Genomic DNA, 27,450 nt, shown 5'->3' with positions numbered 1-27,450 from the left:
ATCACCAGCTTTGAGGCAACTGGTGAAATAGTGGATATTAAACTAGGTTTGAACTTAGGAAGACCTAACTTGGAATTCAGCCTAGAAACTTACCAACTATGTTACCCTGGGCAAGGCACTCTGTTTGTCTTAGTTTCTCCCATGATAAAATTGGGATAATAACACCTCCTTCACAGGGTTGCTGTGAGGATCAAATGAAGTAATATTTATAAAAAGCACTTAGCACAATGCTGGCACATAATAGGTGCTATATAAAGGCTTATTTCCTTCCCTTGCCAACTCTACATATATATAGATAGATAGATATACAGATACATCTACATATCTATATCTATATCTATATATATATATACATATAAAATCTTCTTGATCAAGATATAGAAAGGCTTGGCTAAAATCTCCAATCCTGTACTTAGTTGATGGTCTATTTATATCTCAGGCTTTGTATTTTGTGTACCCATGAAATCCAATTAGCTAATCTGGCCTGCCTTTAGTTTATGTACAAATGGATTCCAATTGAACGAGGCCCTTCTTCTCCCCGGGGTTAGGTAAGGTAGACATTACTGCCGCCCTACCTCCCCCCAGAATGTTGACTTAACCACTAGCATGGGTCACTTCTCCTTGAGGGGATTTACACACATATACTTCCCTCATGCACTAGTCATACACTTATGAATGTATCTTGATCCCCTCATTAGACTTTAGGTTCTTTGATGAGAAGACCCTTTTTATTATGCTATCCCCCTCAACACCTAAAAGTTTTTTTTTAACATATAAATGAAGACTGCATGTCAATAAATCTGGAACTTCATTGATGTGGATAATCATTCTAGTGATGCAGATCACAAACAAAGCTTTCTCGTCTTATCAATCAAATGTAAGGATATGTGCTGTCCACATAAGATATATTTTTCCACATCAAGTGTCTAAATATATAGATAAGAAGCTTGAAGGGAGGCATGGATACAGATAGGCCTAGAATCTTCAAAGAGAGATTGTGATTCCTGGGGCAACAAGGCTGACCACTATATTCTCACAGAAAGGGGGCCACAGATTAAAATTATGTTTGCCCTCCTAAATATTGCTGATCTAGATACATGATTTTTAGGTTCAAATGACCTCCCTGACCCCTATCTCTTAAAGGAAGAGGGTATCCCAAGTTTACACTGGAAGATTTGAGTCCCCACCAAATGCTAGTTGTACAAAAGAGCATCAGAAATAATTAATTGCAAATTAACCCATTTATACAAGCAGATGGCAAACAGAAAAGAAAGAAGCTATTACACAAATTAGACTATATCAGAAATGGAATTGGGAAAGGATATAGTCAAAAATAATTAAGGGAAATCCTTTGGCAGCAATGTGTAGGATGGATTGAAGTGGAGAGAAAACTGAGTCAGGGGAAGCCCATAGGAGACCTTTGTGATAATCTAGGCAAGAGGTGATGGAGGCCTGAACTAAAATAGTGGCTTTGTGAGTACAGGTATGGGGCCAAATGGGAAAAAAATGTTATGAAGACAGAAATGATAAGATTTGGCATCAGATTAGAAGTGAGGGGCAGTGAAAGTAAAGGGTCATTGTGCCATCATTCACTCATGTCTGACTCTTCATAACATCAAGCACCAAAGCATGCCAGGCCCTTCTATTCTCCTTTGAAGGCTCATCATCCACTTCATGCCCCCTAACTAGAGATGTTCCCCTCTTCTCTAATCCCTCTAGATTTTCTCTCTTGGTAACCAAAATCTCTATGCAGAATCCTCTAAGATATAGACATAGAAATATCCACTTCCAGGTTTTCCCCTCAACTTCAGTCCCACATCACCAATTACCTAATGGACATTTCAAAGAGGATGTCCTGGAGACATCTTAAATTCAGCATGTCTAAAACTGAACCTTATTATTTCCCCCCCTAAATTGTCCCCTCTTTCAAACTCTCTGAGTTCTACTGACACCACCCTCCTTCTTGTCAGATTTGCAATCTGGAATTAATCTGAGTTCTCACTATTCCTCATCCCACATAACCAATTAGTTGCCAAATATTAGTATTTCTATCTCCAGAACATGATTAAACACTACAGATGAAAAAAAAAAAACAATGAATGAAATAATTGCATACTGGAAAGCAGCTTACACTCTGATGGACTATATAGCAGGAATCATAAATGCTGGCTGATGACACACCTGTACAAAATACTGGTATTCATCTTGTGATCTGATCCTTTAATTTAAAACCAACCCAAGGCTTTGGAAATTTTCAACTTGTTCAGAATTATTCACATTTTTTCATAAAATATAGAAAAACAATGTCAAAATAAATACCTATGGTTTTATCTGCACACATATAATCCTGTGCTACAGTTCATTTTGCAAATCATTTCGTGATTTTGGCCTCTGTTACTCCCAATAGGTTGATAATCACAATTCACACTAAATGCAGATTCAACTAATTAAATCAAAAACGTAGATGAAGAGTATTACATTTAAGTTTATGTGTCTTACTATGTGATGATTGTCCTACTATGGAATTCACTTAATTTTCTGGTGCCCAATTTTCTTCAGTATAAAGTGGAAGTAAGGGAGGTATATACATGAATATCTGTCACCTTTGATGGATACTAGCTTCATCTGTCAAAAGCATGGTGCCCGTCATTTAATTTAAATATAAATCATCTAAATAATTTATTAGCCTTGGAGCTTGATAACTTCACAAGAAGACATGCCTGACAGATAGAAAATGCAATTCAGCCTGACCCTCACAAATGGGAAATTCATTAGTGTGTACAATGAAAGGATATAAACACATATGAGTACAAATGTCACTCCTCAAAGTCTAGGAAGAAACAGAAGAAAGAAACATTTTAATATTTACTCAGTGCAGCAAAGAGTTGACATCAGATCCCTTCACAATAGCCTAGCCCCAAAATATTTATCTTCATTTGTAGAAACTGTGATAAAAGACAGCAGAAAGGGTAACAAATATGTTCACTCCTTTGACTAGACCAACTATTAATGATGCCTTTCTGAAACTAAGAAGAAACACCAGCCATAAATCACCTTCACTATATTAAGTATGAAATGCAGGTTTTATGAAAGACCTTTATTGTCAAATTCGTTCCCTGTATCAGTGACTAAACAACTGACTGCTTTATTTATTCACAACCATATTACTTCTGACAATCAACATCAGTTACAACGCTCTTTATTAAATGCACCAAATATATTCAGCAACAAAACATGATCCAATTCTTATTAAGAGTTTAGCATTTATGGATGACAGAAGGCCAGATTCAAGCTTGACCTCACCAATTATCTAGCGATGCATTCAGGAAATGTTTCCACCTCACACCAAAGGAAATCATTCATTTTTCAGTAACCTAAAACAATCAGCCATGTTTTCCCAAGAGGCGCCACTGCTCCTTCGTATAGGATTGTTTGTCCTAACAGCGGCAAAAGTAATCTTCCATTCCTGATTGTCAGCTGCACTAGATGGGTAAGAACAGGATCCTTGCCTAGGGAGAGCATTTGGTGACAGCAGCAACACTGCAAGGCCTTTCCATGCAATCTCTAAAATAATTAGTGAATGTGGCCCCACATTGGGAACAACAGTTCCAAAACCAATACCACCTCTACCACATCTACAATAGGAGAAACCAGTTAGGCCATTTACCCAGAGTCTGAGCAGGTGGAGGACCTGCTTGAACTTCACTTATTTGCCCCAAAGATCTTTTATTTCTGGTAAAAACAAGTGCATTAATATTAAGAAATGTTTTAAAACAGAGAAATAAATGATGATTTATAGAGATGCTGGGAACATAGTATAGTGGATTAAGTACTTAACAGAGTAAGACTTGGTTTAAAATATCAACTCTGCTGCTAATTAGACACATGACCACAATCAAGTCTGAGACTCAGTTTCTTCATCAGTAAAATGGAGATAATCATATCTATACTACCTTATCCCTTACATGACATTGTGAGGAAAGTGATACATTCACAAGCTTTTATTAGTCTCCAAGTTTTTAAATATCAGATCCACATTAAATTTTACCTTTTCAGCAAGATCAATATGATGTAGTATATGTGATGTGTATACAGCAGAAATTTTATAAGCTAAAATAAAATAAAACTTTGAATAAAGGAGACTAAAAGAACTACAACCCTCAGGCTACTCTGGCAGAATGATACAGTGGAGAAAAGCACTGGATCTGCAGTCAGGATCTGTATTCAAATCCTACCTATCACTTACCAACTACATGACCTTGTGAAAGTTATCTTACCTCTCAGAGACTCTGTCATCTGTAAAATGAAGAGGTTGGACTCCACGACCTCTAAATCTCCAAGCCTGTGAACTGTTCCAATCCTTTGACCACATCTCTATTAGGGAATAATTCTTATCCATATATCTGGATAAACTCCTTATCATCAGACCTTTATCAAAGAAACTTGCTCCCAAGATTTCTTCCCCCTGGTTAACTATTTCTCTTTTCATTTTTAACTGCATTGGTTTTGTTTGTGAAAAAAAAAAAACCTTTAATTTTGTGTAATCACAAATATCCAACTGCCTTCTGTGATCCTCTTTACCACTTGTTCGGTCAGGAATTGCCCCCCTATTCATAGTTGTGAAAAGTACTGACTTCCGCATTTGAGACTTGTCTTTATGTATGGCATGAAATGTCATCTAAACCAGGGATTCTTATTAATCTGCAGTCTGTGAACCATTTTTAAAAATATTTTGAAAAATGCATTTCCATATAATTGGTTTCCTTTGTAATCTTATATATTTGACTTTATGTAATTTAAAACATAATCTTGAGGTAAGACCATAGGCCTCACCACGCTGTCAGAGAAATCCTGACAACTAAAAGAACCACTGATCTAAAGCTAAATTCTGTCAAACTGCTTTGCAGTTTCTCTGGAAGGTTTTGTTGAACAGTGAGTCTCTTCAGTAGTTGAGGGTCTTTGGGTTTATTGAACACTGTACTGCTAAGTTCATATGTTTCTATGGTTTGATTAGTTTTTTTTTTTTAACCTAATGTGGCCACTAACCGACTTTGCGATTTTTCAATCAGTAGTTTCAGTGATTACTGCTGTATAGTATAGTTTGAAATCTAGTACTACTAGCCCCGCCTTTGTAATTTTTATTGTTATTTCTCTCTAGACTCTTAACCTTTTGTTCTTCAAGATGAATTTAGTTGGCATTTTTCCCAGCTCTATTATATAATATTTGGATGATTGGATTGGTATGGTACAAAAGATGGTAAAGTGAAAATGTTGTGTCTAACTAAACTCAAATTTCACTTAAAAATGAATTTTTAAAAAAAGAACTAAAACATTCAATGATAAAACAACAAATGTTGGAGCAAAGTCAAAAGACTACAGAATTGGAATAACATTTAATATTTATTATAAAAAAATAACTGATGCAGAAAACAAGATGCAAAGAGATAATCTGCAGGCCCTCTTCACCTCATGCCTGGACTATTGCAATAGTTTGCTGGTTGGGTTCCCTGTCTCAAGTGTCTCCCTACTTCTATTCATCCTCTATTGATCTTCCTCAATCACAGATCTGATCATATCATTTCCTATTCAATAAATTCTGGTAGCTCCTTATCATTTCCAGGATCAAATATGGCATTCAAAGGCCTTTATAACCTGTCACCTTCCTACCTTTCTAGCGTTCTTACACCTTACTCCTCCCACATGCTTTGCAATGCAGGCCTCCCTGCTGTTTCTCACACAAAATACCACATCTCCAGAATCTAAGTATTTTCTCTGGCTGTTCTCCTTACCTGGAATATTCTCCCTCTTCATCTCTACCTCCTGGCTTCCCTGACTTTTTCAAGTCCTAGTTAAAATCTTATTTTCCACAAGAAACTTTTCCTGATTCCCCTTAATGCAACAATGATAAACCTTCCCTCTACTGATTATCTCCCATTTATCTTGTATACATCATGTTTGTACATAATTATTTTCATGTTGTCTCCTGATTAGACTTTGAGTTCCTTGAAAACAAGAATCATCTTTTGCTTCTCTTTGTATCCCCAGGGCTTAGCACATATTGTTGGAGTTAAATAAATGCTTAACACCTAACTGACTCAGAAGAATACAATTAAACAAAAATGTTATATACCATACTATATCATAAAAGAAAAGTGCACATTCAAATCAAAAGGCAAAGTGCAGATGAATAAAATACATACTTTTATCACCAGAGAGAAATTACACATCCAAACATGTAATGAGAAAACTCTAGAGCCCCCACATCAAAAAAAAGGATATTTCAAGTGGCTCGAAAAGGACAGATCATGCATCGAAGAAACTGCCATACCCATGTAGGACTATACATCAAAAATGAAAAAACAAAGTATTGAAATGATATGCTAAAACACACACACATATACAGTGCAATGGTACATACCTATAATTCCCTGCTACAGGAAAAGCTGAAGCTGGGAATCTCTTGAGCTTATAAGTTCTGAATTACAGTAGGGCTTAAGCCAATTGAGTACCCCTACTAACTCTAAAACTAATATGTTGAGCCCTGAAAAAAATGAAACAGGTTAAAGCTTCCATTTCTCCATGAGCATTGGGATTAGGTCCATGAGAGATCATTGTAGTTTCAGCCTGGGTGAGATAGGGAAACCTATTCTTTAATAACAATTAAAACAATAACATCAACAACAATAACTAAGGAAATGGTCTGCGCACACCAAAAAGAACATTCTGCAGAATATAATCCTACAAGAAAAGAATGGGCTTTTACCAGAATCAACAACATCCAGGTATACCTTTTGAGAAAACCAGAACAGGGAAGAGTTTTCAAAGGTAGGCAGAGCAAACAAAAGAAACTTAGGAAAGGTAAACATTTTTGAATAGCTCAAAAGCAGCAAAGTGGTAATACAGTACTTATATTCTAAAGGGGAGAAAAACAAATGGTTATCCCTTCACCCACCTTGTTTAGAGGTTGATGAGGAAACAAAGAGCATTAGCTTAATTATTTTAATTTAAAAAAAATATTTAAGTACTTAAAGAAAAAAGTAACTAAGCTTACCTTTGCATTTACCTTTTTTCTATTTTAATTTTATCTCTTTGATTTTTTTATGTTTCTCCTTTAGTACTTTTTGTGAGATTATTCATATTTATTTTCATTTGTATATTATTCATTTGTTTATCAGAATACATATTAGTCCAATAAAAAGCATAAGGGATTTCAATATACCTCTTCCAGACTTAAATAAGGCTAACTAAATGACAGGCAGGAAATAAATTAAGCATCTGATCAAAATATTAGAAAAAATAGTTATGATAGAACTTAGGCAATTAATCTGTGGAAATCTTAAGGAATATTTCTATTTTTATCACTGATATAATACCCTACAAAAATTGATCATGTCATGTTACATAAATTACTCATTTTAGAAATGCAGAAATATTAAATACATCCTAAATAGACTACAATCCAGTAAAAATTTTAATCATTAAAAAAAGTCTGGACCAAAAACTTAGACTTCAGTGCAAACCAAATATTATACTAAAGAATAACTAGATAAAGGAATAATTCATACAAACACTAATTACATGGAATGAAATGATAAAATTGAGACAATATAACAAAGCATATGGAATATAGCTAAATCATTCCTTAGAGGAAATTTTATATTTTAATAAGAGAGAAAGACAATTAATAAATTCAGCATACACCTAAAAATTAGAAAATAAACAAATGAATAATCTCGCAAAAAACATACTAAAGGAGAAATCATGAAAATCAAAAAATTAAATTGAGAAAAGAAAAGGTAAATGAAAAGACAATACAAAATAGCTTCAAATACTAACAACTCTAAAAGTCAGGAAATTTTTTTACAGGGTACAGCCCGAAAATTAATAGTAGTAGTAATAATAACAGGTAGGATTTATATAGCACTTTAAGGTTTGCAAAGTGCTTTACACATGTTATCTTATTTAATCCTCCCAACAATCCCCTAAATTAAACTGAGACAGAGTTTCTCGAAAAGACCAATCAAAGAGATAAAACATAAGCTAATTTGATGACAGAGGTGTAGATACAGGGAAAACAAATGAACAAAATCCAAAATTATAAAGGAAAAGTCATTATCAACAATAGGAAATAATGAAAATTGTCACAATTATACCTAGTTATACATCAAAAAAAGTTAAAAACAAGTTAAATGAAATTACAAAAGCATAAAATACCTAAGTTAATAAAGCAGAAAATAGAGAATCCAAACAATCCAAACTCTAAAAGAAAAATTGGGTCAACCACAAAATAACTTGCAAAGAAAAAACTGCCTGGTTAAAAAAGCTGGTAAGTGAATTTTATCAAACCTTTAAAGAACAAATAATCCCTGGCTGCATAAATTGTTTGCAAAAATGGGAAATAAGGCACATTACCAAACTCCATGTTCTTGATACCCAAGCAAGGGGCACATTAGGCAGCAAAACTACAGACCAAACATCATCAACCTCAATGTCAAGGACCTATGATTTTGTTTAAATTTATATGAGTCTATGAACTCTCTGCATACCCACTCCCTCCACTGACCAAAATACACCTAAAACTTATAGTCTCTGAGAACTCTCTGAGGCTTAAAGAGGTCCATGGTCACACAGATAATGTCAGAGGCAAAATTTGAACCCAGGCTTGCAGATTCCAGGTCCAACACTTTATTCATCATGACAATGCTGCTCCTCTATCTACCAAAATAATTAATGAATTCTGCCACAAAATACTAAATAAAAACAAAGATACCCCTGCAATACATTAAAAAAAATTACTAAGATCAAGATAAATTCATACCAGAAAATGAAAGAATAGTTCAACCTTATGAACTTTTGCTTTGATACTTCAATGAATCTATATCTCATTGATACAGGCCCTCCCTCCAAAGTTATAACTCTCAACTTATCTAAATTCTCTTGTCCTGCCCAACCCTTGTTCATGTCTTCCCATAAATCTTTCAAAGCTGGTTCCCCAACTGCTCTAGCACTATTAACACTGTATAGTTGCTGCTGCTGTTCAGCAATTTCAGTCACATCCAGCTCTTTATAATCTCATTTGGGGTTTTCTTGGCAAAGTTACTGAAGTGGTTTGCCATCTCCTTCTTCAGCTCATCTTACAGATAAGGACCTGAGGCAAACAGGGCTAAGTGATTTACCTGGTCAGGGTCACGCAGTTAGTAAGTGAATAAGGTCAGCTTTGAACTCAGGAAAACAAGCCTTCCTGACTCTAGGCATGGCACTCTATCCACTGTACCATCTAACTTCCCCACTGTGTAGATACCAATGGATTATACAGACTATCTATTGGTTATCCCTGGCTCTTGACACATGAGTGGCCCAACTGCTCCTGCCATATTTCCCTCTGATCAAATCCTTTCATGCTGCTTCTTCTATACGACTCTGGGCTGATACGTTATGATCTACCCATGTCTACCATGAAACTTTCCATTGCTCTTTAGAAGAACATTACTCTTCAAAGACTGTGGTACTCTATTTTATTCCAGTATTATTGGAAGAATACTAGGGTTAAAAGGATATCCTCTATATTTATTTAAGCTTGTTGGTGTTACTGCTAGAAAATGCAATGCAAAATGAAATCATTCAACAAGCATTTATTAAGCACCTACTATGTGCCAAGAACTCTGGTATATGCAACAAACACAGACACAGGAAATGAAATAATCCCTACTCTCCCACAATAATCCAGATATGATCTGACCTTCCAAAGCATGTGCTCTTTTGTAATGGCCATCAGGACTTCTAGGTCACTGGTGTTAAACTCCAATAGAAATTGCGGCCACTAAACTGTTCATAAGGATCTCTGCAGGCCACCTATGACTTGGAGAAACACGTATTAATATTATTTATATTCCATTGTATTTTTACTTATTTTGTTAAATATTTCACTCAGGAGTATTGTGGGATGCATGTAGCCCATGGGCCATATATTTGGCAACTCTGTCCGAGGTCATCTCTGCAGTCTGGCTAGGCATAAACGTAGGTTTTTGTCAAGATTAATGGTTAATATCTTAATGTAACAACTCAGCCAGATAATAACATGCGCACTTCAATACACATTTCAATGACAGCCCCCAGGTATGACTCTAATGGCAGAATTTCAGATAGTATGGGAATTAAGGTTTTTGGTCCAGAGTATCTATCATATCATCCCATTTAAGTAAATGCCTGCCAATGAGGTAGGTAAGGTTTACCTACCTCATAGGGTTATTGTAATTGAAATCCTTTACAAGATAATATAATCTTACATAAGTTTGCTATTATTATTCTTACTATCGCCCTTCCTGTGGTAAAGGTTCAATAATTGAATGTTTAAGATGCAAATAAGAAGTAAACGTTTTTCAAAGTGGACTAGAGACACCAAGAAAAATGTTGAGATTGGTCATGTGTGATTTTTACATTATTAGCAGTTGTATTTCAAAGTTTATGTCTTTTCCTAAGACTGCCATTTCAAACTAGTCAATCCTTATGTTCTCTGCTGACAGAATAATGTTGAAAGTCATTTAGTATAAGAGTTGGAAATACCAGCACCAACTCTAAAGGTCATGAAAACTTTAGCAGGCATAATAGAAACGCTATTCATATTCCATTGTTACAGTTTCTCTGGACACTACAAAAAACAGATATCTATTTTCTTTTTTTAACTGAACAAGTAATTTTACTAAAACATGCACATACATGTAAAACTACGCAGTTTTATTCTATCCGGAACAATATTCTTTTCTACTGACATTAATATTTACCATAGATTCACTGGACTAGGAATAAAACAATACTATCTGTATTTTGGAAAATAAAAATATGGGGGCTAGGAGTGCTGTTATTTCTCTAAAATAAATTTTGAATAGTTTTATATGTTCAACAAAGAAGGCAGGTAGTCAGGCATGTACCAAAAGTGAATGATAAAATACTCTGCCAGAGTAATCCACTGGTGACCGTAAGATATGAACTAACATAAAGGAGGCCCTCTACCCCTGCTGAGCATCTTTACTGTAGAGGATCTATAAGAAAAGACAAACAAGAAGTTCACAGGATGAAAAGACATGGACAGGCTGCACTCTGTACCAAAAAGAGGAAGTAATCATATCAATGAGATTTTAGGCCCACCATGTATGAAAAAGGTTAAAAAAACCCTATGATAATAATAATAATAATAATAATAATACCTTAGTACCTCCATGAATAGAGTATCTCACTGATGGGGTCATTTTTTCCCCACTAGAGATCACAACTCATCTACATCCAGGTATTATGTGAAATTTTGTCCAAGTCTTCGTAAATTCTTCCTGGAGGATTTCTACATATTTTCTTTTAGGTCTTCAATATTTCATGGATATTAATGTAACACTTGAACTATCCACCTGTTTCCCATCCCTCTTTCAACGCAGACTATTTCCTTTTCTCTCCATCTTTCTTCTTTGATCATTTCTTTTGTCACTTCCAGAATGCAAATTATGTTAATACTCTGCAGTCCACTTACAGTCACCATTTTTCCATTGTTATTTCTCAATATATTCTATGATTCATAGTCAAACATCATTCTTCAGAGGATGTTGTTTGTTGCTTTATTTTTAAATTGGATTTTACAATAGGGAGCAGTTTGGGATTATTAAAAGTGCTGCATAATGAAATTCATCCCTTCCTCCTCCTATTTAATTCTGGGGCCAGATCAAGATACATTTTCAGTACCTGTCAAACATGTATGTACTGACAGATCAATTCAATTGCTTCCCATCCAAATGAGAGCCATGATTTTGTCAGTATGGATTTTTTATCCAATTGTTTCTTCCTTGGTGCACTGCTAAGCTTTCATGGCTACTGATCTCAGTGAGGAGGCTCTCTGCAAGTACCACAATGTCACATACAAACAGGAATTTCCAGAGAGTGTCACTACCTATCAAAAACTCCCCTTTCATTTGGACTTTGCACAGGATACCCTCAACATGTAACTGTAAGCAACTGTGGCAAATCCATGTCTATTTAATTCCTTGCTTGACAGTGGTATTCAGAAAATTGTTGAACAAAGGGTTTTTTTTTTGCTTTTAGTTTTGTTTTTCCTATGGTGGCATCGTTCCATCAGTCAGCAAGCTTTTATTAAATGCTTATAATGTGCCACACACTGTACTATGTGCTGGGAATACCAAGAAAGATAGAAAACAGTCACTACTCTCAAATATGCATTCTAATAAGGAAGACAACATAAAAATAGGTATAAACAAGATATATACAAAGTAAATGAAAGTAATTTGAAAGAGAACAGCCATCAGAATCAAGAGAGATCACAAAAGGTCTCCTATAGAAGGTGGAATTTGAGATGAGTCTTGAAGCCAAAGACGCTAAAGCGTTGAGATGAGGGACCACTGCATTCTAGGAATTCAGGATAGCCAGTTTAAAGGCAAAGCAACGAAAGATAAAGTACTATGTTTGAGGAACAGCAAAAAAAGGTCAACGTAGCTGAAGTATACAGCATGCAGGAGTTATCTACTAAAAATTGTGAAGTTAAGAAAGGGACATACTCTAAAGAACTTCAAATGCCAAACAGAAGACTTTATATTTGATCCTGAAGGTAGTAGGGAGCTATTGGAGATCATTCAACATAGGGATGTTCAAGACATACGCTTTAGAAAAATTAACTTAATAGCTGCAGAGTGAAGAGAGGACTGAGGTAAGGAAAGCAACCAAGAGGTTATTGCTATAGTCCACCTAAGAGGTGATGAGAGCCTGAGCTAAGGATGTGGCAGTATAATTGGAGAAAAGGGGACATATACAAGAGATGTGGTGAAAGGTAAAAATGCTAAGAGTTGGCGATGGATTGGATATAGGGGATGAGAGTGAGAAGCAGAGGATGACACCATGGTTGCAGGCATTGGTGACTAGTAGGCTAGTAGTGCCCTAGGTGGTAACAAGGAAGTCTGGGATAGGGAGGATTTAGGAAAAACTTATCAAGTAATCTTATAAGATCTTAATATAATACTTGGGAGTCAGCTTATTGAGGGAGAGACTTTAAAACTATACTTGACTGTGGATTCAAATGATTTTTGTTATCAAGGTGGAATCAAGTACTCTGTAATTCTAAGCTAACTGTGATAATTGAAATGCAGTCTCCAGTTTCATCTACAAATGCTAGTCCTCTTTAATGTTAGTGCTTTTAAGTTTTATTAAAGTCATTAATGAAGAAATATGAAGAGAAAAGAGAATAGTCTATGTTGCAAGAAGGATGGTAACAGGTAGAGAGTCCAAGTGTTACATTGATAAACATAAAATATTGAAATCTATAAAATTATCTCTGTAAGTCTACCTATTTCTGGCCCATGTTTCCATCAAGGATATCCTATGTAGATAAAAAGAACATTCTAACAAAGATTTTTGAAATATAAGAAAGCAGGCATATGAGTTGATAATTATTTGCAAAGGAGGAGGAATAATAATAATACAATAACATGCAGTAGAGGAAAACAAGAGCAAAACATGTATGTAGTGATATATTCTTTTATTTTACAAAACATTACAACAACCCCATAAGGTTAAAAAAACTTAGGAGTGGGCAGCCATCTATACAGAGTTGTATAAAAGGTTTCCAGTTTCACCTACAAATATTGGTCCTCCTTCACATTAGTGCTTTTCCTCTATTGATTATCCACAATTTATCTTGTATATATCTTGTTTGTACACTGTTGTTTCCACGTTGTTTCTCTCATTAGATTGTAAGCTCCTTGACAGCAGAGACTGTCTTTTGTCATTTGGTTTGGTTTTTTTTTTGTATCCCCAGATTTTGGCATGGTACCTGGCACAAAGTAAGTGCTTAATAAATACTTATAGATTAACTCTTTAATTAAGCAAATCCTTAACTAAACATTTTTTGCATGGAAGGCATTATGTTTGAGCAGCTGAAATACAACAAGAAAAATCAAACAATCCCTACCCTGAAAGATTATAATCTACATCACTAGAGAGAGAAACCACATCAGTGAGACCAGAAGGCCATTTAAGTACAGCCAAGACTCAACATTCACACATTTAACTTTTGTAACTTCAAGCATCTATGTGATTTTATTAGTAATCTCATTTTCACTTTTGTGTTGGCAACCACACACATTACGTACAGTAGAGAAAAAAATAAGAGGGATGATGCACTCAAATTTGTGGAGCTGCTGGTATCCTAGTAGGTGCTTCACTGGTCTTGTTCACCCTACTATCATAAATTGCTCCCCATGCATTTGCTGCATATTTTCATTGTTTTTCTTCAAAACTCAAATTCTGTGTTAGAATCATGCCCCCACAGGGTAGTGCAAGTCCTTTGGGCTCTAAGCCCGAGTATGCAAAGTCAGTGATGTGGCTTAGTAAGAAAAAGGTGTTAGATAAACTTCATACCAAAATGTCTACAGCCACTGCTGGCTTTGAGTTAGATGTTAACAAATCAAAGATCTGTTATGGTTGCAAAAAGGAGGAAAGTATTTATGCTACTATAGATTTCATGTGCTATGAAAAGCGAATATTCTCTAAAATTGATGTTTTTTAAAATTGAAATGTTAGCATAAAAGGTCAAAGAATTCTAGGGAATTACTAACAAGAAAAAATTATTTGCATGTTAACAATTTTATTTTGCATATCACATTTTATGGGTTACTTCAGGGTTACTGTGTTAGGAAAAGTACATATTATCAGAATTAATGTTTTGTTATAAAGAACTGCATGCAGAAATTGTATTTTCTGCAATCTATAGTAAAAGATTATAGTTTTTAATGATTGTGGAAACTGAACCCCCTATTTCTCATGTATTCAGTGTATCAATATTTCCATTTTTTTTTTCTTGGAACATTACCCTCACAAAAGTTGAGGATGGACTGGATAATTAAAGTTACATATCTCTTTCATTCCATGAACATATGGCATTTCTGCATGTTTTTAATATGTACTTTTGTCATCCTCAACTATTTTATTAAAAATCATAGCAACGTAAGCAGCAGGATTCTTCAAGCACTTTTCTAATTCTTTTCTATTAAAGTTCCCCCTCAATACGTTGAATTTCAGTGTTAAAATAATAGAATTTTAGAGTAAGAAGAGATCTAAAAATAAGTCAGGATGGTTTTCCATTCAAAATTAAATTTTCTTATATTTAATATAATAATTTTTTTAGGGGAGGAGATTTCTAAGTGTACATTTTTATACTAAATGTACACTTAGAAATCTCCTCCCCTAAAAAAATCAATGTGTACATACTTTATAAAGAGATTTTGTATTCACTCATTTGTGTTCATTTTGTTTTGTCCCCAGTAGCACATAAGATCTTCAGGGGCCAAAATTATTTCAGCCTTGTCTTTGTATCCTCAGAACCTGAAGGCACAAGGCCTGACAAATAGTACATTCTAAATATATGCTTGTTGAATTCATGACCAGTTCACCCTTTTTAAAGAAGGTAAGAGCAACTATTAACAGTCTAGCTAAAAGATAATACGCTACTCTTTGGAAGACTGGCAATTGGTGAACTCTTATTTCAGCTGTGCTCTCTTCTGGGCAAAAGAACACCTTCCCTCACCAACATGGTAAAATAATCTGGTATAGTAATAAGTATCATCATCATCCCTACCTACTTTGATGTGAAGGTAACCTTGAGTTCTTAAAGGGTATGCCAATTTAGAACCAAAGCTCTGGCACATACTACAGCAAGTTAGAAAGAGTTCAAATACAAGCTTCATGAATGGACTCATGTCTGTCATCTGCAGACCAGCCTAGGTAATTGAGTAAAGTCTTACCACCAGATAGTTGGCCCCCAAATGAGGATATTTTTCAGTCGCAGCAAGTCTCGACAGCTGTCCATTTAGGCAGTAAGGGCTGTAATGTGTGTCAGTGAATTGAATGCCCACCCTAATTACATAATGGCCCTTGAAGTAAGAAGTATCATCACCTTCATCATCATCACCATCATGGTCTCCAACACAGGTTCTTTTATATCCCTTGGAAGGGGTTAAAATTATCTCAAAAACCTCTTCAATAGGTCATCTGTAACTTAGATACTCAAAACATAGAAAAAAGGAAATAGTTCCATTTTTTAAGTATGCTTCTATATCACCCACAATCCTGTAGCAAAAAGTCTGAGTGTGAAAATCTAATGGTGCCAAGGTGTGTTATAACAGCTAATAGATAGCCTTTTGAGAAATTTTACTTTCATATTCTAAACACATCCAGATAGATTCTTCTTACCATGATTTTGAATGTTAATAGACAATAGCAGGTATGGTAAAGAAAGTAGAGAATCCATTGTGAAAAGTTTGATGGACACAATATCATCCCAACATTTGCAAGCTTGGTGACAAAAGTAATACAGTAAATCAAATCTCATAGTAATTCTATCACTATTAAGAAAATACAGTCTTCGAAATATGTAGTCATATATTATTTCTAGATTTTCTAAGGAACTAGATTTCTTGATTGTCTAAGAATACAAAGAAAGGCCTAGTGACACACTATCAAGGACATTTAACAGAAATCGCACTCAAATTGTCAGTTTGTTTTTATTTTCTATAAATCCAGATTCTAGAGATCTTTAAAAATACAACAGATGCTGCTATGTCCATTGTCTTGGATAAATAGATGTGATCTTACTTGAAATCCCTTAGATAAAGTAGCATCTTGAAGTCCCTTAAAGTCTCTAAGTTTATATAGTTTATTTTGTTTTTTGTAAGCAAAGACTGTCAAGTCCATTGTGTATTATATTTCTAGTAAAGCTTACAATACAAATGTATATAAATTAAACAGAAAATGTATAATTAATATATTTTAGTGGTTTACCATTAAACCCTTTTTTTATAGTTTTTTAGCATAAGATACATTTATTGTAAACAGATCTATATACAAAGAAATTTCTCACCCCCACTATTCCTAAAAGCTTATTTTGCACCAGTTTCTTATGAATTTCAACTCACAAACATAAAGCTGATAGTTTAAAATGCCTTAATATGTCACTATTACTCAAAATATTCTGTTCACTCTCTGATAGGTAAACGTGCATGTATGTCCTTTATAGTATGACTTTGCATGTCCTCCAGGTAGGCCCAGAGGGCAGTGTAGGCAATAATGACCCATCTGTTCACTACTGGCAACAAGAAAACTTCTAATGAAGACAGATGTGGGTCACCCAACACCAGCAGGCTGCAGGGTGTTAATGAATCCACCTAATGGTCACTCCCCGCCACTTTTGACTGATTGATGACATGAAAGGCTGAGCCTGAAAAGCAAAGAGGCATATTTCAGGTACTCATCAGTCTTATTAGGACATCTCTTTCACTTCCTCTTCTTTTTTCACTTCATTCTCTTTGTCTCTTTCAATTCCTGAAAAATGTTCCTATTATTTATTGGACTTAGTCATCTAAAATAACCTTCCTAGAGTTTTACAGAAATTAATTCTTCTTAAATTTCTCTGCTGGCTGACTACATAAGACATTAACTATATAGGATAATCTTTTAAAAACACACTACATTTTCATATTTTACTAAATTGTTTACAATACGAAATATAATCTAAATTATAAAACTTCTCACCTATACTTAGAGAGTGTCACATGGAGCTTTATAATACCTTTTCCTCTCCCAGACTTTGGATTTGTACACAAGAAAAAGAGATTCTAAACTAATACAGAACTGATACACAGGGAAGGTTATTCCATGTATGGAGAAAAGAAAACTCCTCATACCAACACTCAGCAGCTCTGGAGTGTTTTAAATTTTTTTTGATAGATTTTGTTTTACTTCAATATATACTTTCCCCAAAAAATAACCTTTATAAAAATGTTCCCTGAAAAAAAAGTTAGATTATCAGTTATTAACAGAAAGGAAAAATGAATCCTTCGACTCTGGCAGATGATGCTAACACTGGACACGATACCCTGAGGACCTGGGTTCAGATCTAATCTCTGACCTTGATGAGTTCTGGCACTTTAGGCAAGCTGCTTAATCTCCCTGGCCTTATTTTCCTCATCTGTAAAAAGAGCAAGTTGGAAGAGAAGATCTTTGAGGTCCCTTCAGGCTCTCTATTTACGATCCTATGATTATCGATAACAGGAAGGAGGAAAGAATACTTTAATTTTAGCAATACATGACTAACATTGACTATGTACAGGGAAAAGTGCACTGACCCGAAAGTCCAAAGATTTGATTTCAAGTTCAGGCACTGATGACCTTGGAAAAGTCACTTTTCTCCTCATCCTTCATGTTTCCCTGTTGCCTCCTTAGCCATATGAATTCCTTAGCCTGGTCCTCAAAGCCCTTGGCTTCCTTGTTTTATCTCACACTACTCAACTTGCACTGTCCTACACAGACAAACTGTATTAACTTTTTACCCTTCACGTGCATTCGGCACTAATCTGTGCTAGTGTGATTACTCATGCCTGAAAAGCCCTTCCCCACCCTTCCCCTCCAATCCTCACCACAATCCTCTGACCCCTCCAGATCCTCCACTCACAGGCTGAATAGAGATGGATTAAGAATGAAGGTCATGGGCAGCTAGGTGGCGCAGTGGATGGAGCACTGGCCCTGAAGTCAGGAGGACCTGAGTTCAAATACGGCCTGAGACCAAACACTTGACACTTACTAGCTGTGTGACCCTGGGCAAGTCACTGAATCCCAATTGCCTAAAAAGTGAAAAGAAAAAAAAAAAAAAAAAGAATGAAGGTCATAAGGATGAGGAGAACTGGTCTGGGAGGTTTGTAATGGTACACTTGGGAATATAAGAAATTGGCCAGACAGATATTTCAGAAGACAACAATATCTTCGTAGCAAATGTTAAGTTCCTTTATTATGTCTTAATTGCTTTTGAGTTTTTTTCACATGATATGAACATATGTTGTGTTTATTAATACATAGATAGACCTTAACGTAAGACAGATGAATGAACGAAAGTTTTATACTTACTTGTCCTTTCCTTCATTACCAGCTATTGCTGGATTTCTCTGCGAATCTTATTAACATAGTAAAGGAAATAGGGAAAAATGGTATCCCTTCAAATATAATTTTTAAGTTGATTTTTGTCCAGTGAGCTGTTTTTAATATGTGAATCAGCAGATATACTATTTCCAAAATTATCACTATTTTTATATTAGCTTTTCATTTTTGTAGTTCAAATATGGCCCATCATTTTATTTACAGGGTAAATAGAAAAGTCTCTATATGATTTTGTGAGATTTTATACAACTCTCATATATTCCACTGCTTTTTGGTAGACAGGAGAGTAGAGTTGATGAAATGTAATCCAATACCAATATGTATAAATTAAGCATTAAGTTTGGTTTTAATTTTTTTAAATGCAATTAGAATAATTAAAAATACAGTTAACACGTATTTACCTAATATCTTAGTGAAATGGATGGCTTCACACACGTGGATTTTCAGGTTAACAAAAGTTTATACTTTTTTAAAACGTTAACACTTTAAAAAATCATTTTGTACGTCTAGCAAGGTCCTATGCAACTATGGCCATAAGGATGACTGATCTTCACTCATCTCTGTTCTTTACCTCCCCTTCTATTCTGCCCAGGTTCTACTCAGGAAGCCTGAGCCCTCAGGGAAAAGTAAGTTCCCCATTCTTACAGTTATTGGCTCTTATTCCCACGCTGGCCACTCTTGGGACAATTTTATTTTGGGCTCTAGCCTAAGGGTTCTCTCCAGCAAAGAGAGAAAGTAAAAAAGGGACCCAGAGTATAAATATGAATCAGGTATATAAACAGGTAATTTTGCCCACACAGAAAAGGGATGCTAAGCAATAAAAAAAAATAGAATAATTAAAACAAAATCGAGCAACTACTGGTATAATCAGTTGAGAGTCTAATATTCAAGCCCCTTCTGAACAGTTATAGTTTATCTGAGAGGAATGTTAATTAACCATTTTTCATTTCACCTCCATTGAACACAGTTTGAAAAAGGACCTAATGGATTCTTTCTTTCTGGTGGTCAGGGAAGGTGCCAGCTGCCTTTTGTGATTACCAAAGCAAAGAAGGCACATATGAGAGGCAACCCTATCCCCCACACAGCCTTAACTAGAAAGACATGAGCTGATTACTTGAGGTCCAGTTGGGGAAAGTGCACTTCCACTAAGTCTCTAGTCAGCTTAGGTGCTCAAACTACAATTTGAAAAACTCTCCTTCCCCTTCTTGAAAATCAGTACATTTGTCTGTCTCTAGTCACGTAGGAATTTTCACCTTCTCCAAAACTTTTCCAAGATCACCAGATCAGCTCAGCAATCACATCCATACATTCTTTTGGCACCCTTGCTTCCTCTTTTCTCTACCAGGACCCCCAATCATTTTTTTAATCTAGAAAAAAATACATTTTTATGCTAGATGAAAATAAGCCAGGTTTCTGCATATAATGATTATTATACTCTCTATTCAATGTTTGAGGAAAATATCCTATTCAATGTGTTTCCAAACACTGTTACGTTTTTATTTTGCATGTGTCAACATTAAGGACTATCAGTCCCAAAAAGCCACCATGCCTTACTAAACAACTTTTGGACAACCTTCTCAAGTGGCTGAATATCAAGCACACAGTGGAAAGCTGCTACACATTACATAACAGAAATTGTGGATAAGAATGTATAAATTATGCATCAGAAATAACAGCCTATCCAGAAACTATAAATCATAGTAATAAAATAATCACTAATTTGGAATTTCATATGGTTATGAATTATTTTTCAGTTAAGTAGGCACTTATAACTTTTTAAGCTTTTTAAATTTTATTGATTAAAATTTTCTATTGAGCTTTCTGCTTAATATCAAAGATAATTAAAATTGTATTATTTTAATAAAGTCATATTCTAGAGGAAAAGAAGAAACCTAGATGTGAAAAGTGTATTAATGGGATAAATCAATCAGACAACAAGCACTTATTAAATGTATTATGTACCAGGCACATACCCTAAGCCCTGGGAATAAAAATGCAAAAATATGGTTCCCACTCTCAAGGAGGTCACATTCTAAGGCGGGGGGCCGGCAACGACATACATGTGAGATATATATGGTATAAATGGAATCTCATCAGGAAAAGACTGGGAAGTCGGTAGGGGGAGATAAGGAAAGACGTCTTACAAAAGAGATCTGATTTGAGTCTTGAAAGAAATTGGGAAAGCAACAAGCCATAGATGAGAAGGCAGAGTATTTCAGGGAGACAGCCAATTGAAGTGCATGGAGCCAGGTGATGGAGTGTCTCGCATAATGAAAACAATGTAAGATCGTGAAGTATGTGAAGGGCAGTAAATTATAAGAATGACTAGAAAGGTAGGAAGGGACCAGGTTGTAAAGGGATTTAATTTATATTGGATCCTGGAGGTAAAAATGAGCCACTAGAGTTTTCTGAATAGGAGAATGATATGGTCAGACCTGTACTTTAGGAATCACTTTGGCAGATAAGTGGAGGAGAGATTGGAGTAAGGAGAGATGAGGTAGGGAGAGCAATTAAAAGAGGACTGTAATAATGTAGGCAAGAGGTAGAGAGGATTTGACAAGGATCTGTGAGCAGGAGAAAGGTTGATAATGCTGTTCGCCCTTCATTCTAGAAGAAGACCAACGACATGATGTCCTGACTTTCGAATGAACTGGATTTAAGTGAGGCAGAGATCCCCAAAGTGACTGGCCTTCTAGAGTCGAAGTCCAGTGGCAAGACAAAGATCTTTAGAAAGGCCAAGGTCATCCACTGCATTCAGAGCCATGACCAGGGAAAAGGTTGATATAACAGAGATGTTGTAAAGGTAAAAGAGACAAGATATCACAAAAGCTGGGATATGAAGGATGAATCAGAAGAGCCAAGGACAGGACAGACATGGCAGCTGGATCTATGAACTCAGTGGCTTTAGGGATCTCCCTGTTGAGGAAGCTCCCTCTGTCAAAACAAATTGGCTCCTCTTCTGCAAATTGTAGTCTAAGAGAGTTGCCTGAAACACAAGGAGTTAAATAACTGACTCCAGTTCTCACAGCCAGGGTGTGTCCAAGGTGGGATGTACACCTGCACCATCTTGGCTCGGAGGTCGGCTCTCAGTCCTCTACTTCACAATGATTCTCTTGTTTGTATGAGTAAAATATGTTAAAAATAAATAAAATAAAAGGATCTACAACTAGAAAAGATCTACAAACTTTAACAAAATGTTTAAACAACTCCAAACACTGTCCATTAATCAAAATTGCTCCAAATACTTAAGCAATTTACAAGTGAAACTATCAAAACTTGCCTCATTTAAAACCACTGGTTCTAATAAACATAAGAGAATAAATGAACAAAGCATTACATCTTTCGATAGTAACCCAAAGTACTGGTGCCATCTAGTGAAATCTTCCTATAGCACTTGGTTGCATTCTTAAGAAGCTACCGCTTTGTACAATCAAGGCACTCTGATACAAAATGTTTAAAATACACTACAGAGATATGAGAGTGTTAATGAAGATAGCCGACTTCATTAAAATTAAAAGCATCTTCTGGCACATTTTCACTATCAAACACAGAGTTGGACAACTTGGAGTCACGTCTTGGATCTTACACTTAATAACAATGATTGTTCAGTCGTGTCTGATTCTTCCCGACCCCAGGGACCACATAACACACCAATGCTGTCCATGAGGTTTTCTTAGCAAAGATATTGAAGTGGTTTGTCATTTCCTTCTCCAGTGGATTAAAACAGAAGTTTAGTGACTTGCCCAGAGTCATACATCCAGTATATGTCTGAGGCCGGATTCGAACTCAGGTCACCCTGACTCCAGCACTCTACCCACTCTCTCTGGGCCACCTAGATATCTCCAATAGTGGACATTTACAAAGCACTTTCCAGTTTGTAAAGTGCTATGGATGCATTTTCTCATTGGAGTTTCATTACTAACCTATGTGGTTAGTATTCCAAGAATTATAATTCCCATTTTACAGATAAGGAGACTGAGGCTCAAAGAACTTTTCCATGACTATACAGACACTAAGTGTCAGAGAAACTCAAACCACTGAAATACTAAAGTATCCTGTTCTAGGCCTTGGTATTCAAAGCCCTCATGCTCTAACCTTCATATACCTCTGATTACTCCCCTATACATAACTTTACATTCCAATATAACTGGGATGGTAACTTTTCTATTAACATGCTCTGAGTTTTCCTACCTCCAAAGTCCTTGCTTTTGCTATCCTTTCCATTTAGAATATCCTCTTACCATCTTTATCTATCAAAATCCTTCCCATCACTCAAAGCTCAGTTTAAATAGCCTCTTTCAATTTAACAAGCATTTATTATTTGCACCTGCTAACTGGAAGGCACTGTTCAAGGACCAGAGGATACAAAGGATTTACTACTTACTACTCCCCTACCAGGAGGTGGGGGAGAAAATACAGTTAAATTGATACATGATTATTTGAGAAGGGAAAGAACATTAACTACAGAGATTTGAAAAGGCTTTCTACAGAGGTTAGCACATGAGCTGACTCTTGGAAAGAAGTTAGGGATTCTCATAGGCAGAGGTGAAAATACATTCCAAGCATGGGAAACAGAAGAAATACCTACAGTTCAGGAAGTAGCAAGTAAAATACAGTTTGGTTAGAGCACAGAGTGCATCAATCAATCAATCACCAAGTATTCCATGTACCAGGTACTGGCCTTAGGGTTATAAATGAGATAGCCATTGTCTGTAATAGAGACAGAAGAGAGCATGTCCACACACACACACACACACACACACACACACACACACACACACACATAATGAATACAAGACAGCTTCAGAAGGGAGAGCACTAGCAACAAGTGGATCAGGAAAGGGTTCATGTAGAAGATGGCACTTGAGTTGAGTAACAGAAGAAACCACTGATTCCAAGAGGCAAAGGTGAAGAAGGAGAGAATTCCAGGCATAAGGATAAGCATTGTAAAGGCATGGAAATGGAAAATGCAATATTGTTTGAGGAGCAGCAGGCGGGCCATTCTGGCTGAACCAGAGAGTTTGTGGAGAGGGATAATGTATAAGAACCCTGGAAAGTTAGGAAAGAACCTAAGGAGTTTTGAATGCCATACAGAGATGTTTATATTGAATCTAAAGGGTAATAGGTAGTCACTGGAATGTGGTAAGTAAAAGAGTGACATGGTTAGACTTATGCTTTGGGAATATTATTTTTGGTGACTATGTTAATGATGGATTGGAATAGAAATCAGGAAACCAATTAGGGGCTATTGCAATAGCTGAGGTATGAAGTAAAGATACTAGAATGGTATTCATACAAGTGGAAAGGTAATGGAGAGGGAATATTATGATGTCCATAAGCACTGATTAAATGCTCACAAAGGAAAGCAATCCTTACCCTCAAAGAGCTCACATTCTAATAAGGGAGACAACATGCAAATGACTATGTATACACAAGATACATACAGGGGCACTAGGAAAAGCCCCTTTCAGAAGGTGGAATTTGAGACTTGAAGGAAGCCAGAGGCAGATCATTCCTGATTAGTTAGAATCAGCAAGACATGTTAATTGATCTATACAAGGAACGGAAACAGAAGATCTGAGGATGACATGAAAGCCAAAAACCTAAAACCCAAAGAACCCTAGACTAACCTGTATTAAGTACCACTGTGTCCAAAATAAGATATTCCACTCAGGTCAAACCACATATTGAGTACTGTGATGACAAACCAGAAAAAGGCAAGAAAGGTTTAGAAATTATAAGAGGCTGAAGAAACCAGGAAAAAGAAATATTAAGGGGAAAATATTATATTGGTTTTGAAATAATTAAAGAGTTATTTAAAGAAGGATGAGATGCATGCTGTTGAACTCCAGTGGGCAGAAAAGGAACAAAAGGTGAAAGTTAAACATAAGATAGTAGATTCCAGCTCACTAAAAGGAAGACTTTCCTAATTAATCAGACCTATTAAAAATGGGTAATTTGATGAGTTTTCCCATCAATAGTAGTCCTTAAGGGAAGTGAGGTGTCCACCTGTCTAGACTGTGTGGAGAGGACTCATAGATCATATAGAGGTTTAAACCAAAAGATCACATAGGGGTTTAAACCAATGGCTTCAACTATTAATACCCTACGACTCTGTGAAATCAAGTGTGCTTCGAAGTTAAGAGTTAACAAGGAGCAAACTCCTCTTTGATCTCCAGCTTGTACTTCTTGCACAAAAAGAACTCCCAAGCAGGCAACCCAGGGTCTACAGAAGTTTTCCCCTACCTTACCCCAACCCCACACGTGTCAAAATATTTAACCACTTATGTCCTGATTCTTTTTTCCAGGTTTTCCACATGTAGAAAGTAACTAGTTGATTAGGATCATATTGACGGACTGCATTGTGTGGGGTAGTTTACCATATTTGCTTCTAAAGGACAGTGAAAAAGAAAAGGCCTTCAGGGGCACTCAGCCAAATGAGGCATCAGATCCAGAGAGAATGTCATGGATGAGGCTCCTGATGGAGAACTAATAAGGGTTAAGTATATGATATAAATTAATGATTTTCCATACACCATAAAAAATACACATTTCAGCTTTAAATTTTCAAACTATGAGATGATGGTTATAATACAAAAATAATCAACAAGGAATTTTAATTTTTGCCTTTCAGTTCTTAAATGAATATGAAATAAAATGTACTAACATTAATATATAGAACTGTACCTATTGTATGAAATTGTACCTAATTAATTATCAATTGCAATTCTCTTCCTTGTAATTCACTGGTCTTCAAATTTGAAGCCAATCAGCAATTATAAAGCATACAATCATTACCTACCATAATCATTCTAAGAGTAATGTAGACTATATAATAGTATAGACAGAATAATAATTACCTTAAAAGGACCAGCCACAGTTCCTCCAGTCCTGCCTTTTCCTCTGTCCTTCCCACTATTACTACTTCCACCCAGATAGTTATTTTTTCTAATTTTACATTAAAATTTCTAAAGAGAAAAAATTATCTAACAAAAGCTAAAAGGAGGAACTTTTACTTCAATGTTTTCTACTCAGTTGAATTTAAAAAGGAGATCAAATATAAAATAAATTCTATTAGTGTATAATTAAAGTTTTTCATTTTGGGTTGGGATTTTTTTCTGAATGTATTTTTTAACATAAGCCTATTCAGTAAATTACACTGGTACTGAGAAAATAGTAACTGTTTATCTCTTTTGCGGCTGGCCATACTATTTTATAAGTAGCATTTGAATAATATTATCCTAATATTTCTCTAAACAAGAACTAAAAGCTCATCTTTTTTTTTTAATGAAATGATCTGCTGTAACCTAATCTGTGGGAAGGCAAAAGAAGCAATTTCAATATAAGAGAAAATTCTCAATGTATATGTAGTTAGGTTTTGTTTTTTAATTCACAAAAGTTTTTTTCCCTGTCTTAATTTTAAATAGAACCAGTTTTCTCTATTTTGTGCCTACAATCTCTAAACACCTGTGTTTTAACCCTATGATGAATTATTTTAAAATACTAGCATATGGCTCATGTTTTCAGCTTACCTTTTTTTCTTCCTGCAGTACTATTACCTCATGATAACGTGGGAGAAAAGGACAACTCTTTAGTTTATCTTCTTTCTTGATATTAACATTCTCATAATGCAGTGTACTTTCCCTTGAGAGTTTAAAGAAAGATCAATGAGTTTTTAATTTTCAACATATGAACATCTAAATAACTGGAGTATCTTCTAAATATAATGCCAATATGTGTTGCCAACAACTATGTAATAGTAAGAGAATCAAGAAATGGTAGACTGTTACATTATAAATTTGGAGAACTCATTTTGTCCCTTGTTACAATTCTAATTTGTTGGGGGAATTTCCTCAATTCAGAACTCTACATACATTGTTAGAATTTTTTTCTAATTATCTCAACATTAGAAGATTGGCCCCAGATTTTTTTTTCTTCTAGACATCATAACTCAAAAAGATAATTAAAACAGGAAGACAGCAATGTGCAGGTTCTTAAAGTATTCTAATGATCACTCTAAAAAGAAAAGAAATGGAATCATTGGGCCACTAGAAGAAATTTTACATCCTGTATGAAATTAAAAGCTTATGAGAACTAGAGCTTATTTATTTTACATTTCTGTATGTAGTTAAAACTGTATTAAGACTTTATAACACCCCAGATTTAAAACTCCAAAGCTAGGCACTGAAGTCCAAAATGACCCTTCTTAATCTCTTCTATTTCTGTTAAGATCCCTACATTTCTGTCTTTTTTCATGCCATTTTTGCATGAACCTTTCCTTTAATATTTCGAATTTTCTTGAAGAGAAAATTTCTCATCTTTCCCATTCTCTTGTTTTGTTCTGTTTTTCATTTAACTGGTATATCCACTTGGCCAAGATAATTAATCCTAATTTATGATACCTGGCACCTTTCTCAAATACAATTGTTAAATAATAATAATGACCGAATTAGTTCATAGATACTTAATTCAGCA

At 35.3% G+C, this 27,450-nt stretch overlaps 1 protein-coding gene across 1 annotated transcript in view; it reads right to left on the bottom strand.

Annotated features, from left to right (window-relative positions):
- STPG2 (sperm tail PG-rich repeat containing 2) overlaps positions 1–27,450 on the bottom strand; it is a 197,525-nt gene that overhangs the window by 131,620 nt on the left and 38,455 nt on the right. The window contains exon 6 of the mRNA XM_027837377.1: positions 26,508–26,619. Within this exon, the coding sequence (XP_027693178.1) occupies positions 26,508–26,619 (112 nt within the window). The remainder of the gene's footprint in view (positions 1–26,507; positions 26,620–27,450) is intronic.

This window comes from Vombatus ursinus, unplaced genomic scaffold, assembly GCF_900497805.2.
Source record: "Vombatus ursinus unplaced genomic scaffold, bare-nosed wombat genome assembly UNPS02014821.1, whole genome shotgun sequence".
NCBI lineage: Eukaryota > Metazoa > Chordata > Mammalia > Diprotodontia > Vombatidae > Vombatus > Vombatus ursinus.
This window is presented reverse-complemented; position numbering and strand designations above follow the sequence as displayed.